This window comes from Lithobates pipiens, unplaced genomic scaffold, assembly GCF_037356315.1.
Source record: "Lithobates pipiens isolate NorthernLeopardFrog02 unplaced genomic scaffold, aLitPip1_a1.2 Scaffold_19, whole genome shotgun sequence".
NCBI classification, from domain to species: Eukaryota; Metazoa; Chordata; class Amphibia; order Anura; family Ranidae; genus Lithobates; species Lithobates pipiens.
Window position 1 is genome coordinate 539,155,947 of NW_027507764.1, and position 17,693 is coordinate 539,173,639.

The 17,693-nt window shown below is 40.2% G+C and overlaps 1 protein-coding gene across 1 annotated transcript in view; it reads right to left on the bottom strand.

Moving 5' to 3' along the window:
* CSMD3 (CUB and Sushi multiple domains 3) overlaps positions 1-17,693 on the bottom strand; it is a 1,166,690-nt gene that overhangs the window by 626,266 nt on the left and 522,731 nt on the right. Inside the window, exon 19 of the mRNA XM_077493847.1 lies at positions 291-407. Coding sequence (XP_077349973.1) covers positions 291-407 — 117 coding nt within the window. The remainder of the gene's footprint in view (positions 1-290; positions 408-17,693) is intronic.

Genomic DNA, 17,693 nt, shown 5'->3' on the forward strand with positions numbered 1-17,693 from the left:
GGAAGGAAAGAAAAATGCATAATTTATGGGTTGCTTAAAATAAGACCAAGTGTTTTTTCTTTGGTATGTGTTTCAACAAGATATTCCTCTTATCAGCATTGGACACTGAGAGTTCCATAGCATCTTGAAATGAGGAGTAAACATGTATACATACATGTACATGCTGTTAGTTCTCTACAATATCCATTTTATTTTACAGTGTCAGAAATTGTTCATTTTAAACAGGCACAACGCAATAACCACAATAAACAATACTATCAACAATAAACATACTATCAAGAAAGATTTACCTTTGCCATGGGTCACCTCAATTGTCCAGGTACAGTTCAAAGAGTTTGGGTAGAACTCAGGGTAACCAGGAGACAAAATTGTGCCACTGGGACCTCTGACATCTCCACCACATAAAGCTGAAGGCAGAAAAGCATGACACAGTTACTATCAATAACAACTTGTACCATGAAAAATAGGTTTCAGATATAAAAACCAGAAACAAATGATTACAGCTTTTTTCTGGCTTTAATAAGAATTTCCACTTTTAAAAATGTATGTTGAAACGTGGTTCATTAGAACTGACTTTTGTTTAGCGATCAATGATAAACATCATATCAGCTGCAAAAGAAATTGCAGTACGTGCTAGAAATTATTCTTAATAAATGTGATGCTAAGGACCAGCTGTTCCAGTTTCTTATAAACCATGGTATAAATGATGTTTGAACTGGCCGTACTGCTTGGTGTAAAGGCCAGGTTGAAGCAATCCAAAAACTATAACTTCCCTATCTAATTATTAGATATTATTATTTATTTATAGATATCTATCTATCTATCTATCTATCTATATATCTCTATATCTCTCTCTCTCTCTCTCTCTCTCTTTCTATATATATATATATATATATATATATATATATATATATATATATATATATATATATATATATATATATATATATATATATATATATATATATATAAAACATCATTATATATCTACTTGCTTACTGGACACTACTTAAAAACCCCTCCGGCCCAGACCAATTTTCAGCTTTTAGCGCTGTCACTCTTTGAATGACAATTGTGAGGTCATACAACATTGTACCCACATTAAATTTTTATATTTTTTTCCCCACAAATAGAGCTTTCTTTTGGTGGTATTTAAAAATCTCTGGGTTTTTTACTTTTTGTTAAAAAAATAAAAAAATGCTGAAAATGTAAAAAAAAGATAAAACCGTTTTATATTTTGTTATGCACTGATTGGCACTGATAGGCTGAATTGATGACTGATAAGGCGAGACTGATGGGAACTGATAGACGGCACTGGTGGGCACTGATAGGTGGCAATGGTGGCACTGAGACATGGAACTGAGGTGACACTGATGGGTGACACTGATGGGCATCACCGAAGGGCATTGATAGATGGCACTGAAGGGCACTAATAGGTGGCACTGATGGGTGGCAGTGATGGGCACTGATCGTCACTGGTAGTTGACACTGATAGGAAGCACTGCTAGGTGGCACTGATGAGTTACTGATTGGCACCACTGGTGGGCACTGATAGGCGGCACTCTGTGGCATTGATAGGTGACACTGATTGCCTGTTATGCAGTGGTAGACACTGATTCGTGGCACTGTGGGCACTGGCAGGTGTCACTGGCAGGCAGCACTGGTGGGCATAGGTGAGATGGCTGTGCATCTTCCTCTTCGGGACCGATGTCACTTGCACAGAAGCCGGTGATCGGCTTTTTTTTCTCCTCGCGTGTAAGAAGAAAAAACAAACGATTATGATCTTTTGTTTATGTCACGTGATCAGCTGTCATTAGCTGACAGCTGATCATGTGATAAGGTAAGGAAAAAACAGGGAGAGGGAGGCACCGACCTGAGTGTAGTATTCAAATGATGACTAGGATAAGATTAAAAACACAACATGATATAAGATGCATGCTCATCAGTGCAGTCCTGGCATTCACCATGGCTCTGTGGGTCCCACCGCTGTTCTAGATAGCTGGAAAGGATTGAGCAGCTGGCTGGAATGATCACAGTGTTTCTCCAGGAATAAAGGAACCAAGCAGCTCCACACAGACCAGCATGGACTGTGGAACAGGAAGTGATGTCACTGGCATCTGATTGGACCTAGGCAGGGCTGGAATCTTGTTAATCAGGGCTGCAGTGATGAAATGCTAAGTGCTCAGGGCTGACTGCTCCTTCTATTCCAGTCCTGCCTAGGTCCAATCAGATGCCGGTGACATCACTTCCTGTTCCACGGTCCATGTTGGTCTGTGTGTAGCTCTTCCTGTGTTTCTGTCCTTTTTAGCTCTCTCTGCTGGCACTGATTGTGTGCCCCTGACAATCTATTACACAGTAAAAGCGATGCAGGGAGCCTGTATACCCTGTTCACTTGGTGAGACCCACAAGTAACATCTATTACTTCTTGATAGTACAGAAAGGATCCGAGAGTGAACTCTATGTGGTGGCCATGAATATGTATTATACCCCGCACACACGGTCGGATTTTTAGGCAGAAAATGTTCGATGGGAGCTTTTTGTCGGAAATTCTGACCATGTGTAAGCTCCATCAGACATTTCCCATCGCAATTTCCATCACACAAAATTTGACATCTGGACCTCAAATTTTCTGACAACAAAATCCATTGTCGGAAATTCTGATCGTGTGTACACAATTCCGATGCACAAAGTTCCACGCATGCTCGGAATCAAGCAGAAGAGCCGCACTGGGTATTACACTTAATTTTTCTCGACTTGTCATACGTGTTGTACATCACTGCGTTCTTGACGTTCACAATTTCCAACCAACTTTGTGTGACCGTGTGTATGCAAGACAAGTTTGAACCAACATCCGTCGGAAAAAAACTATGGATTTTGTTGTTGGAATGTCCAATCAATGTCTGATCATTTGCTACGGGGCATTAGAGTAGCATTTCTCAACCTTATTTCAGTCATGACAGCCTTTAAAAGTATGCAGAATTTCAAGGTACATCAGTCATGAACTGTGTTTATTGGGCTGAAGGATGCTGAAGGATGCTGACATCTGCACTGAATAATGATGTCACCCTCTTCTTGGTTTCACATAGAAGAGTATCTTTTCTCATCAGTATTTCCACTTCACATCAAAGTTATCCATCACAGCAGAGTCAGTCCCCTTAACATTACAGTCTGCCCATCACATTGGCGAGACATCTCTTGACATCAGAGTCCCTTCATCACACCAATGCCATCCCTTCACATTAGAGTCCCCCATCATATCAGAGTTAGCCCCTATTATATCACAGTCCCCCCATTACATCAGAGTCCCCCATCTATCAGAGTCCCTTCATTACATCAGAGTCACCTTTCACATCAGAGTCAGTGCCTTTCACATTAGAGTCTCCTTCATTACAGCAGAGTAAGCCCCCTTCAGATCATAATAGCAAGTGCACTTCTAAGTGCACTTGCAGTGCATCCACAGTGGATTTGCCTTTAGTAAATAAACCCCATTGTCTAGTACTAAAGCACAATGAGGCTGATATTTATACTAAAATTAGAGAGTGCAAACTTTGGTTTAGCTGTGCATGGTAGCCAACCAACTTCTATCTTCAGCTTGTTCATTTAAGCTTTGACAAAAAAAATACCTGGGAGTTGATTGGTTTCTATTAGACATGTGCACACTGAAATATTTTGTTTCAGAATTTAGTTTTCATCCAAAAAATACATTTATTTAGTTACTCCCAAAATGTGTTTTTATTTATTTAGTTGTTCGTTAAAAATTGCATTCGTCTGAAAATCCAAATTGATTAAGGTTGAATCTGTCATTGAAGGCTTCGGTTGAATGTTCAAAGAAGATTCAACGGAGCAGCTAAACTGTATGACTCTGTATAGTTTAGCTGCTCCCTCGAATCTTCTTAAAACTTTCGACAGACACTATAAGACAAAAATTTGACTATTGTATGTTTTTCACTGCTTTGTCCAATTTTTGTCGTTCATGTTGAATGTATATAGTTCAAACAGAAAATGGACTGGTGATAGTGATCACTGATCAGACAGGTAACACGATAGGGTATATAGAATCTATATAGAATCTCAATCTATAATATAGACTCTATAAGAATAAATTCCCCACGCCCCCCCCCCCCCCCCCACAACACGAGCAAACTCTGAAGCTATCACAACAATAGCAACACTAGTTTCACTATCAGGTTCACAACACTAACACAATAGCAGCAGATCATTATGAAAAAGTGAAGTTGAACTGTAACTTGCTTCACTATTGTTCTGCTGCTGTGCTTATGCTTAATTGCTAAATAATTTAACAAACAGACCAGCTAAGATTGATTGTCTTCTGAAATGATTCAGTGTGTGTGTCTCTCTCTGCTAGCAATCGTAAGTGAAAGTAAGTTGGGTGTACGTATGTACTTAGTTCTAGCTATTTTACTGCTCCTCCTTTTTAGCTACAATCAGCCAATAACATTCATCATCATCATTATTTTTATTTTACTTCCCCCACCCAATTCCAGCAGCGATCTTTTCTCTCGATGTCAAATGTTTTCTCTCTATGTCAAATGTTTTCTCTCTATGTCAAATGTTTTCTCTATACATCAAATCTTTTCTCTCTATGTCGAATCTTTTCTCTCTGTGTAGAATAATCCTGGACTAATAGAGTTAAGGTTAGGCACATTCAACCACAGGTTAGATAGACACAGATTGTTATTGTCAGCATCATGTCGAATCTCCTATCTATATCGAACTGTTGTCACAACAAAAATAAAAATAAAGCATTTATTTATGTTGGATCTCTCGTTTTTTGGATTTTGCACTTTCGTTATCATTTGTTAAAATGATAACGAAAATACCTGAAATTCGGACGAAAATAAATGCACATGTCTAGTTTCTATGCAGAGCTGCACAAGATCTTGCACTCTCCAGTTTTAGTAAATCAACCCCACTGGCACATTATGGCCACCTTCAACCAGTTTTCATCCTTCAAATAAACAAGGAACTTAGTTGCTGTGGGCCAATAGCTAAACGTTTTTCTCCAAAGTGTAGATTGGAATAAAGAACGTAGAAGCAGCAGAACTAGACACTTCAGTTTATACAAGCAATGATATAGAGTATGCAATTACATGTAAACTGTGATAGTTACAGATTGCATGCAGTGTATTCTTTCTGACTTTAACTTCTGGAGATATTTTTTCAACAAATACAGTATTTCAAAGTATGGACATTCTCTACAATTATTTTCTAAGTGTGTCATAGCGCCTGCTCAATCCCCAAATCACTTCTGTAATTATGCACAAATTAAAGTATGTTACAGAAAATCAGACATTAAGGTGTTCGTTTAATAAAACTGAAGAGTGCAAAATCTGGTGCAGTTCTACAGAGAAACCAATCATCTTGCAGGTAATTTTGTCAAAATTTAATTGAACAAGCTGAAGTTAGAAGCTGATTGACTACCATGCACAGCTGCACCAGATTTTGCACGCTCCAGTTTTAGTAAATCAACCCCTAAGATTGTGTATATAGCAAGTATAAAACTTTTAAAATGAGTCTAGAGTTTTCTTTTTTAGAACATACTGTCCATTTAAAAGACAGTAAAAATGTAACCAAACCTGTTTATAATGCTATCCCTGTAAAGAAAAATCAATTCTAATAGAAGTTTGGAAATGAAATGGCTCTGTGAATTCTTAGCAGATTCTGTTTACCCATTAGGACTAGACTTCCAATCATGCTGCAGTGCAAACTTTACAATCTTTATAAATCCTCTGATCAATCAAAGAAGAGTCTAGGCAGGTAAGTTTGTTTCAGAAAAAAATCTGAATAGCATTCAAGAGCCGTCGCAAGAAAGCCATTACCATGTTTCATGGTTTATTTAAGATATAAACTTTTCAAGGACTTTTTTTTGTAACTTTTATTTTTCTTTGTCCTTATTAAAAAAAAAAAAAAAAACAATTGGCTACTTTAAATCAGATCTTGATCAGAGGTTTCAATAACAGACTCACAGCTTGAAAGTATTCCTACATGGCTACTATATTTAATTGGCACTGGTAAAAAGGAACCAGTTTAGGTGATGGAACTGTGCCCATATACTGTAAAGAGCAGCTTGATTAAATTATCAGTCATTGAAGTAGGACACTGAAAGCAGATCATCAGTTATGAACAAAGGTAAATCAAAGGAAACGACAAGGGAAATATAAAATAAATCAATTCATTAAATTATGCACTTACATGGTATCTAAAAATGAAAGTACAAGTGCCAGACCCCTTTCTGGCCCACTAGTATTCATGATGGTTATTTAAAAAAAATCAATCCCTTTGCCTGTCTATAACAAATATTTTCTTTTTAAAGTGGACCTGAACTAAAAAAAATGAAGATTTGTTTTAGGTCATACGGAACATCTATAGATATTAACATTGCCAAAGGAATGCTTTTAAAGCTTGACTTTGTGTCCTGAATTGTTCTTGCATTGGCCTAATATGTGAATGTGGGAAAATCTGCCAGGGTTTGATCTGCAAACTTTTTCACAAATCTTGCTCAGTATTCAAAGTTGCAAAGTGTATCGTGACCTCCAATGAAGTCTATTGGGGGAGGGGGGAGTACATTTTTCTATGTTTCCATTTTGTAGGGCAAATAAGAAAGCTATTGTCAAATGAGAGGCACAGAAAGCTTGGCATTGCCATAGGGGACATAAGGAACATGCACCAATGCCACAAAAAATAACAAAAAAAATAACACTATCCCTACACAAACTTGACAGCTCCCCTAATAGCTCTGACACACATTGATAACATGGTTGCCATGAGCGCGCCTAGAGGCGATTCAGTTCGCATTGTGCGCTATACAAGTATTTCATTCATTCATGAGACCACCATAGAAAGGGTCTGATTGTCCATTACTTTAGATTATTGGTTCTTGTGACTCAACTGACAAGAGAAAAGATTATGCACTGCCATAAAGGTTGATCCTTATTTTTGGCAGTGGACTTGCAAATGTTTTAGCCAAAACTTCACAAATTCCAGGGCTTTACTTTGAAATCATGGTAGTGATGAATCTGAACCCTACCTCTACAAGACCTTCCTGTGCCTACAGCATCATAGCTGTATGTCTGTAGTGTGAGGCCGCGTACACACGGGCGGACTGTCTGACGGACTTGGTCCGCTGAAACGTGTTTCAGCGGACAGTCCGCTCGTGTGTGGGCTTCAGCGGACTTTTTCAGCGGACAGTCTGGCGGACTAAGTCTTTCGGAATTTCCGTAATACAGTCCGTCCAACTTTGTTTTCAGCGGACAGTCCGCTCGTGTGTAGGCAAGTTGGACGGACTAAGTATGGTGCATGCTCAGAAAGGATTTACACGGCCGAAGGTTGCATTGCAGTGTATTGGACGTCGTATTTCTAGTCCCGTCGTACGTGCTGTACACGTCATCGTGCAAGCTTTCAGCGGACTGTCTGTTCATCGTGTGTGGTCAAGTCCATTCATTCAAAAGTAGGACGGACTGTCTGTCGGATTGTCTGACGGACTTAGTTGGCCAGACAGTCCGCCCGTGTGTACACGGCCTGAGAAGCACTGTACACCTTTGACTGCTAGTCAGTCAAATTTGGGATGGGATTTAGTGATGCAACTACTATGCATCCTGCTGGAGAGGAAGCTGTACCTAAGAATGTGTAATTGCCTTCACCTCCCTTCTTCTGATTTATCCATTCTGTGGAATTGATCTTTCTTCACCTTTATTCAGCAATGTCTTAATTATTAATTAAGATAACAAAGCAATACTTTTTTTTTTTTTTAGCAAACAGTGATTTCTTTTAGTAATAACTGTAATGAAAAAATGTATTACATTTTTTGATATGTAATCCATAGACAAATACACAATATAATTAAAAAAAAATGTATTCTATAGATTGTTTTGTTTAAAATTATAGAAATACAAATAGTGCAAAGGTATTTACAAATCAAAATGCAGATTGTTTTTAATTTGTACTTTAATTCAACACGAATTTTTTTTTTATCAAAACACATTAAAACATGTTTAACCACCTCCCGCCTGCCCTATAGCCGAATGACGGCCGTAGAGCAGGCGCTTTCGTCCGGGTGGCCGTCCCTGGACGTCCTTGTGTTTACTTCCGCAATGCGCGCCGCCGCGGGCGTGCATCGTGGAAGTTTTGTGCTCGCCGTGTCTCCCGGAGACAAGCAAACACAGATCGCCGTGAACGGCCAATCAAAGCGGCCGTTCACAGCGCGATCGCAGCTGCCAATGGGAGATGATCTCAAATGTAAACATATGAGATCATCTCCCATTGCCGTGTCTCTCCCTCCTCACACAGAGACAGCGTGTGAGGAGAGAGAGGATCTGTGAGTGAAAAAGTTTACTGTGAATAAAATCTGTCAGCCCCAGTGCCATCTGTAAGCCCCAGTGCCATCTGTCAGCCCCAGTGCCGTCAGGCTCAGTGCCATCTGCCAGTAGTGCCAGTGCCAGTGCCACCAGTGCCAGTGCCACCTGCCAGCGCCAGTGTCACCTGCCAGTGCCAGTGCCACCTGCCAGCACCAGTGCCATCTGTCAGCCCCAGTGCCATCAGCCCCAGTGCCGTCAGCCCCAGTGCCATCTGTCAGTGCCGCCAGTGCCACCTGCCAGTGCCAGTGCCACCTGCCAGTGCCAGTGCCACCTGCCAGCGCCAGTGCCATCTGCCAGCCGCAGTGCCATCTGCCAGCCCCATTTGCCAGAGCAATTAGCCAGAGCAAATAGCCAGCGCCATCTGCCAGTGCCAGTGCCATCTTCCAGTGCCAGCCCCAGTGCCATCTGTCAGCGACATCTGCCAGCGACATCTGTCAGCGACATCTGTGAGCGACATCTGTCAGCGACATCTGTGAGCGACATCTGCCAGCCCCATCTGCCAGCCCCATCTGCCAGCCCCATCTGCCAGCCCCATCTGTCAGCGTCATCTGTCAGCGCCATCTGTCAGCCCCATCTGCCTCCAGTGCCATCTGCCTCTAGTCTCATCTGCCTCTAGTCTCATCTGCCTCCAGTGCCATTTGTCAGTGCCACGTGTTGTCAGTGCCACGTGTTCAGTGCCACGTGTTGTCAGTGCCACCTGCCACGTCAGTGTCACCTGTCAGTGTCATCTGCCAGATCAGCGTCACCTGTCAGTGTCATCTGCCAGATCAGCGTCACCTGTCAGTGCCATTTGTGATCAATAAAAATGTCACAAGGATTATATTCAGCTGAGGAGGCATATGATATTCTTGCAGCCGACGAGAGCAACGGGGAGGTTTCTGCTTCGGATTCTTCCTCATATTCAGATTCTGAGTCTGACGTGGACTACGAGCCTGTCCTCAGCAGCAGTACCATGACAGCCTAGGAGGAGGAAGATGATAGTCTGCCCGTCAGACGAAGGCGTACTGGTGAGGAGGCGGTACCATCCACAAGCACCGCAGAGCCATCCACCGGCAACCCAGTGCCATCCACCGGCACCACAGTACCTCGGTAAAGGCCAAGTACTAGTGTGTCAACTCGGCCCCAAAGGGTTAGGTCCCATGCCAGCCTTCCCTATTCCCTCCAGAACCCCTTGTGGCTTCCTCCTAACTCAGGAGAAGCTAACGTTTCCCCTTTCACTGCCAACCCAGGAGTCCAGGTGGACACACACAATTTTTCCCTGATGGACTTTTTCCACCTAATTTTTACAGAGGACATGCTTGAATCCATTGTGGTCCAGTCCAACCTATATGCCCAACAATTTATTGAAAGCAACCCAACGTCCTCTTATGCCCGTCCCTACGAGTGGAGAGCCCTAACAGTGGAGGAGTTTAAAAAATGTTTGGGCCTCACATTTTGTATGGGACTAAACAATAAAAATGAAATACGTGCATATTGGTCATCCCGCCCCATCTATCACATGCCCATCTTTTCCTCAATAATGCCCCGGACCAGATATCTCATGATAATGAGATTCCTACACTTTAACGACAATACCCAGTGCCTTCCCCGGAATGACCCAAATTTTGATAAACTTTACAAAATTCGGCTGCTAATAAATTATTTTTCTGAGATCTTCCCCCAGTTGTTTACCCCAGACCAACACATATGGGTGGATGAGTCCCTGATCAAATTTTCTGGCAGGCTGGGCCTAAAGCAATTTATTCCCTCCAAAAGGGCCCGCTATGGGGTGAAGATGTATAAATTGTGTGATCGAGCCACAGGGTATACATATTCCTTCATGGTATACAAAGGGAAGGACACCCAGCTACATCCCCCTAATTGCCCCGAATACATCGGATCGAGTGGGAAAGTTGTTTGGGAACTCATAAACCCACTCCTGGAGAAAGGCTACCATCTTTATGTGGATAATTTTTATACAAGTTTACCCCTGTTCCGCAACCTCCATAGAAAGCAAACTCCATCATGTGGCACCGTAAGAACGAACCGGAAGGGCTTTCCTCAAAGCCTCGTCAACAAAAGGTTAAGAAAAGGCGAAGCGGCGAGTTTACGGAACGAGGAAATTTTGGCTGTGAAGTGGAGGGACAGAAGGGATGTGTACATGCTTTCTTCGATCCACAACAACACTTTTGTTGAGATCACCAGGAGGGATGGCCCAATACAAAAACCCACTTGTATCCATGAGTACAACATGTTCATGGGGGGTGTCGACTTGAACGACCAGATGTTCTACCTTGCCACGAGAAGAACATACAAGTGGTATAAAAAAATTTCAATTTATTTCTTTAATTTGGCCATATACAACACGTATGTAATCTATCGTAAATCCACAGAAAGACCCATACCCTTCCTTGGCTACCAGGAGGAAATCGTCACTGCCCTTCTATACCCCAACGGCCCACCACAAAACATTCGATCCGATGTAATTAGCAGACTCTCTGAACGCCACTTTCCTGATAAAATCCCTCCCAGACCAACAGGCCGAAGACATCAGAAAAAATGTCGGGTGTGCAGCAAACGAGGATTGAGAAGAGACACCACTTATCATTGTGCCCAATGCCCTTCCCAACCAGGCCTCTGCATAGGTGACTGTTTCCGCCGTTACCATACTTCAGTGAATTATTAGTGAAGTATGGTAACCATAACCCTCACTTCCTGCCATTTACCTTCACACCCCTTATGCCTCTGCTTGCTCTGTAACTGACCCTGGCTTGTTATTCGACCACGCTTCTGCCTACTGATTCTGTTTATGCCTCTGCCTGATCTGTAACTGTCCCTGGACTGTTATTCGACCACGCTTCTGCTTACTGATTCTGTACATACCTCTGCCTGATCTGGAACTGACCCTGGACTGTTTGACCATGCCTTTTGCCTGCCTCTTGGACTGATCTTGTACCCTCTCAGTGGACTAGTGGGATTCATAACAGTGGTCTCACATATGTGAGGGGCTCCAGAATAGTTCTTTTGGATGAAGAAGACAATTTCCTTTGTTTTCTCATTCCTAGATTAGGGTCTGGAGACTCGGAGGCTTCAAAGAGATTTTGGTGGGAGAAGCCTCTACCCCTATATCCATTCTGTCCTGAACAAGGCCCTACTTCTGCCTGCTGCCTGTAGGACCTATACCATCATGCCTCTGCCTGTCGCATGAACTGACCACACCACATGGATGGACCATGTTCCTGCCTACTATCCAGGACCAATATTTTGGCACTGCTGACAATCTCTGCCTGCACTGACCTTGGACTGTATATGGACAGTATTCCTGCCTGCTGCCTATATTGACTATGGACAGTATACCTGCCTGTTGCCTGGAAAATTGTGTTCACTTTTGCTGACCAAGTCCCTGCCTGCTGCCTGGACCAGTGCTATCATCCTGTGGACAACTGCGCTGCTAAAACCACAGGTAATCTTTTGTTTACTCTTTTCTCAGCAGAATGTATTTTGGGGTGTAATTCTTGGTATGTGCATGCTATGTGTCCCTGGAACACCTGATGGTGTTCCTTGCATGTTGGGCCTCTGTATGTGGCCAAGCTGTGTAAAAGTCTCACACATTTGGTATTGCCATACTCAGGAGGAGTAGCAGAACGTATTTTGGGGTGTCATTTTTGCTATGTACATGCTATGTGTTGGAAATATCTTATAAATGGACAACTTTGCGTAAAAAAAATGCGTTTTAATTTTTTTCCACATTTTCCTGAAACTTCTGGAAAAAAAATAAACCGTTCAAAAGACTCAATATGCCTCATAGATTATACATTGGGGTGTTAGCTTTCTAAAATGGGGTCACTTTGTGGGCATTTCCATTGTCCTGGTGCTCCAGGGCCTTCAAAATTGTAATAGGTGGTTGAGAAATGAGATGTGTAATTTATGCTCCTAGAACGCCTGATGGTGCTATTTCAATATTGGGCCTCTGTATGTGGCCAGGCTGTGTAAAAGTCTCACACATTTGGTATTGCCATACTCAGGAGGAGTAGCAAAACATATTTTGGGGTGTCATTTTTGCTATGTACATGCTATGTGTTGGAAATATCTTATAAATGGACAACTTTGCGTAAAAAAAAAAAAATGCGTTTTCATTTTTTTCCATATTTTCCCGAAACTTCTGGAAAAAAATAAACCATTCAAAAGACTTAATATGCCTCATAGATTATACATTGGAGTGAACGCCTGATGGTGCTATTTCAATATTGGGCCTCTGTATGTGGCCAGGCTGTGTAAAAGTCTCACACATTTGGTATCATAATACTCAGAAGGAGTATCAGAACTTATTTTGGGGTGTAATTTGTGGTATACACATGCCATGTGAGAGAAATAACCTATTACATTGAAAATTTTGGGAGAAAAAAATAAAAAAATAAAAAATCTTCATTGAATGAATGAATGAATGAAATACTTATATAGCGCACAATGCGAACTGAATCGCCTCTAGGCGCTGTGGCGAGCTTTGATCATCTGCTAAAAGAGGAAGGTCTTGAGTTTTTTCCTAAAAGCCAGGTGATTTTCTTCCAGGCGGATGTTGATCATTATGCAAAGAATTGTGGGAAAAAGATGACAACATCAAAAACCTCACCATGCATCTTAGTAAATACCTTGGAATGTCTACTTTCAAAAAAGGGGTCATTTGGGGGGTATTTCCTGGCTTGTTCTGGTCGCAAGAAATGAGATAGGCCACCAGTACATCAGGTGTGATCAATTTTTTATGATTCGCACCACAGTTTGTAGACTCTCTAACTTTCACAAAGACCAAATAATATCCACTAATTTGGGTTATTTTTACCAAAGATATGTAGCAGTATAAATTGTGGGCAAAATTTATGAAAAAAATTTATAATTTGCAAAATTTTATCACAGAAACAAAGAAATATGCGTTTTTTTCAAAATTTTCAGTCTTTTTTCATTTATAGCGCAAAAAAATAAAAACCCCAGAGGTTATCAAATACCACCAAAAGAAAGCTCTATTTGTGGTAAAAAAAGGACACAAAATTCATTTGGGTACAGTGTTGCATGACTGAGTAATTGTCATTCAAAATGTGAGAGCACCAAAAGCTGAAAATTGGTCTGGGCAGGAAGGGTGTTTAAGTGCCCAGTAAGCAAGTGGTTAAATATTAACAGGTTGGAAAAATAAAAATAAACAACACAAGTTAACAGCAAAATAATAATAATAATACAAGAGGAGAAGGGGAAAAAATGTTTATTAGGGCTGAATAGGGTACACTAAAGCCCCATATACACTATCAGATTTTTTCCTTCAGATTTACCAAAAACATATAATATGAGGTCAAACCTTAGGAGTTTCAATTTGTATGCAATAAGGCAGGCTCTTGCACTACATGGTTTTGGTAAATCTGAAGACAAAAATCAGCAGAAAATCTGATAGTTTGTATGGGGCTTAAGAGTTAATATGGGGTTAAATAGAAATACATTGTAAAAAAAAAAAAAAAAATGTCAGCAGTGGCTAAAATAAAAGGAATAATTATAATAAACTGTGCTTGTGATACAAATCATCAAATTAACTGCTGCACTACTACCGTGAGATATTGTCATAAAATATAGATATATGCAAAAATGTGTTGCGATAACACAAAAATAAAATGGAAAATAATATATATAGAAAAGTTCAGTGAGTCCACGAGTCCCTAGCATGACACTCTAAGGAAAAAATGTGCAGGTGTCATGAACCTTGTAATCCCCATAATAGCCATTGGATAAGCATTGGATAACAGCCATTGGATAGCATAGCAACTCCCATTTGTCAGAATTACATTTGCTGGAAAATGCAGGGAAGAGGGACAGGGCATTCCACCATATATAGCAAATCCAATGTCCACATTTGGGTAACGTGCACTTGCCCCCCAACTATTACAATTAAAGTATTTATATGTTGTTAAGGCAGCAAAAGAGCTTTAGTACAAGCCCTGTACTGACTTCTGTAGCTGCAAGTACAGTAGAATAAATGATCCCAAAAAATCAAAACAGAGTCACTCTAGTTGGGTTTTAGTCAGTTTCTAATTGCTTACAGCACTTGCTTGTTATTGGAAAACTTTCAGCTGCCACATATTTTTAAAATAAAATAGTAGGAAATGAAACGTGATTTCAGTGCTTCTATTGTTACATTTAAATATGAATTTCCCACAATGCTTTAGCTCCAAACATTAGTAAGAGCTTGTTTGAATTTAAGCCTTTGCTTTTAATAATATGTAAAAACTTTTAGTCCTGACAGAGGTGCACTTTAAGCCCATAGGATAGCAGTCAGTAATCAAAGAGTTTTTTATTTTTATTTCCTTTGCATGTGATTTGGTGCTTTCAAAAGGGATGTCACATCATCTTATTAACTATGTTCGGTGAACATTTTATTTGCTTTAATTGTTTAGTAATTCAGCTTCTATGTAGTTCACTAAAGTCTGAGAGAAGTACTTTTCTTACTTACTCTTGGTCAGAACTGAACATATATGTCAGTATTACATTGTATATCCCTGTATTTTGCGATCATTCAGGTGCTTATCTATAGTTTTTTAAACTATCAATGCTCCCCGCTGAGACCACCACCTGTGGAAGGGAATTCCACATCCTTGCCACTCTTACAGTAAAGAACCCACTACGTAATTTAAGGTTAAGCCTTTCTTCATAACTAATATCCTCCAGACCCTTTATTAGCTTAGTTGCCCTTCTGTGTACTCGCTCCATTTCCAGTACATCTTTCCTGAGGACTGGTGGTCAGAACTAGACAGCATATTCTAGGTGCGGCCGGACCAGAGTCTTGTAGAGCGGGAAAATTATTGTTTTGATCTCCTTTTTAATGCAAGTCAATTGTCTGTTAGCGTTGTTAGCAGCAGCTTAGCATTGCATGCCTTTGCTGAGCCTACCAGGACTGCCAGGTCATTTTCCATCCTAGATTCCCCCAGAGGTTCTCCCCCAGTGCATAGATTGCATTCATCTTTTTGCCACCCAAGTGCATTATTTTACATTTTTCTACATTTTCCATGTAGTTGTCCACCCCATTAATTTAATCAGATCTTTTTGCAAGGTTTCCACATCCTGCAGAGACATGTTTGCCCTACTTAACTTAGTGTCATCTGCAAATACAGAGATTGAACTGTTTACCCCATCCTCCAGGTCATTTATGAACAAAATAAATAGGATTTGTCCCAGCACAGAACCCTGGGGGACCTCACTACCCATCTCTGACTGTTCCGAGTACTCCCAATTTATCACCACCCTCTGAACTTGCCCTTGTAGCCAGCTTTCAATCCATGTACTCACCCTATGGTCCATGCCAACGGACCTTATTTTATACAGTAAACATTTATGGGGAACTCTGTCAAATGCTTTTGCAAAATCCAGATACACCACGTCTAGGAGCCTTCCTTTATCCAGATGGCAACTCCCCTCCTCATAGAAGGTTAATAGATTGGTTTGGCAAGATTCTTCATGAATCAATGCTGATTACTGCTAATGATACAGTTCTCGTTACTAAAATCTTGTATATAGTCCCTTATCATCCCCTCCAAGAGCTTGAATACTATTGATGTTAGACTAACTGGTCTGTAATTCACAGGGATATATGTTGAGCCTTTTTTTTAAATATTGGTGCTACATTGGCTTTTCTCCAATCACCTGGTACCATTCCAGTCAGTAGACTGTCAGTAAAATTTAGGAACAATGGTCTAGCAATTACTTGACTGAGTTCCCTAAGTATCCTCGACGGTAAGCAATCTGGTCCTGGTGATTTTCTTAATGTTACGTTTCCCAAGTCAAATTTTAATTCTGTCCTCTGTTAACCATAGAGGTGTTTCCTGTGATGTGTCATAAGGATAAACACTGCAGTTTTGGTTACTGAAGCCCCCTAATTCCCTCGTGAAGACTTAGGAGAAGAATAAATTCAATACCTTCTCCATCTCCCAATCCTTTATACCAAGATGTCCTTCTTCATTCTATATGGGGCCAATATGGTCTGTCCTCCTTTTTTACTGTTTACATACATAAGAATTTCTTGGGATTTATTTTGCTCTCTTGCTATGTGTCTTTTGTGTTCTGTCTCGGCCACTCTAATTGCACCCTTACATTTCTTGTTGCATTCTTTATAAAGTATGAATGCTGTTGATGATCCCTCAACCTTGTATTTTTTGAAGGCCTTCTCCTTTGCTTTTATATGCATTTTTACATTGGAGTTAAGCCATCCAGGACTTTTGTTCGCTCTTTTAAATTTATTACCCAATGGGATGCATTGGCTGATGTCCTTATTTAATATGCCCTTAAAGCAAACCCATCTCTCCTCCGTCTTCTTTGTTCCTAAAATGTTATCCCAATTCATGCCTTCTAACAAGGTTCGTAGTTTAGGGAAGTTAGCTCTTTTGAAATTCAGTGTCTTTGTATTTAAATGTCGAATTGGTAAATTTTTTTATAAAGATTAAGAATGATAGACTCTATATGTCTCCCATGACAGGTTTACTTAAATTATTATGGTTTGTAAATTAAGCACCACTCTAATCAAAAGCACTTCAGATAACTGCACTAGTTTCAAAACAAAAAAAACTAAATCAGTTTATTATTATTACAAACTCCAGTTGCACTGCATACACCTAAAAAGTGGACTTTATATTCTGCAACCATACTACCTTGCCTCTTTTGATGCTATCAGATACATACTATTCGTTATGACCTTCATGTTTGTGTAACATGTGTTTTTAATATTTTAATTGAGTTTAATCATGAGGCCCTCTGGCCTATCGTCACTTTTCAAAGCTACTGTGTATATGATGAAATTAGATTGACATGCATATTTCCCTGCCATTCTGCCTAACGTGTCAAAAGAAATTCCCATCACTGAAAGTTAAGTTAATGCTATAAGACTCAATGTCAGTATCACACTGAAGAGGAGTTCATGATGAAAGCTACTCTGTAAGCCTGGCATGAGTCCTTGACCTTAAGGATTTTATCAAATGGTAAGCAATAACACATTATATTTTTTACTTTATTTTATTCTATTTTATGCATTATTGGCTTGCAGTGAACAAGTGTCATTTTAGTGGTGAAATAATTACATCCATGCTTAGAAAATTGTAAAAATATTTCTGGGTAAGCCCAATACCAGAAAATTGAGTATCTACAATTTTGCAACCATTATTTTAAAGCTAATTTCCAAGTCTTTAAGCTATTTAAAAAGGCTTGGATACTGAAAGGCCACTATTATCAATAAGTAGAGATCATAGTTGGTCTTCAGTTTTAGATTCCACTTTCAGTATTAGATTTTAATATTAGTGGAGGATCGTACCTCATTGT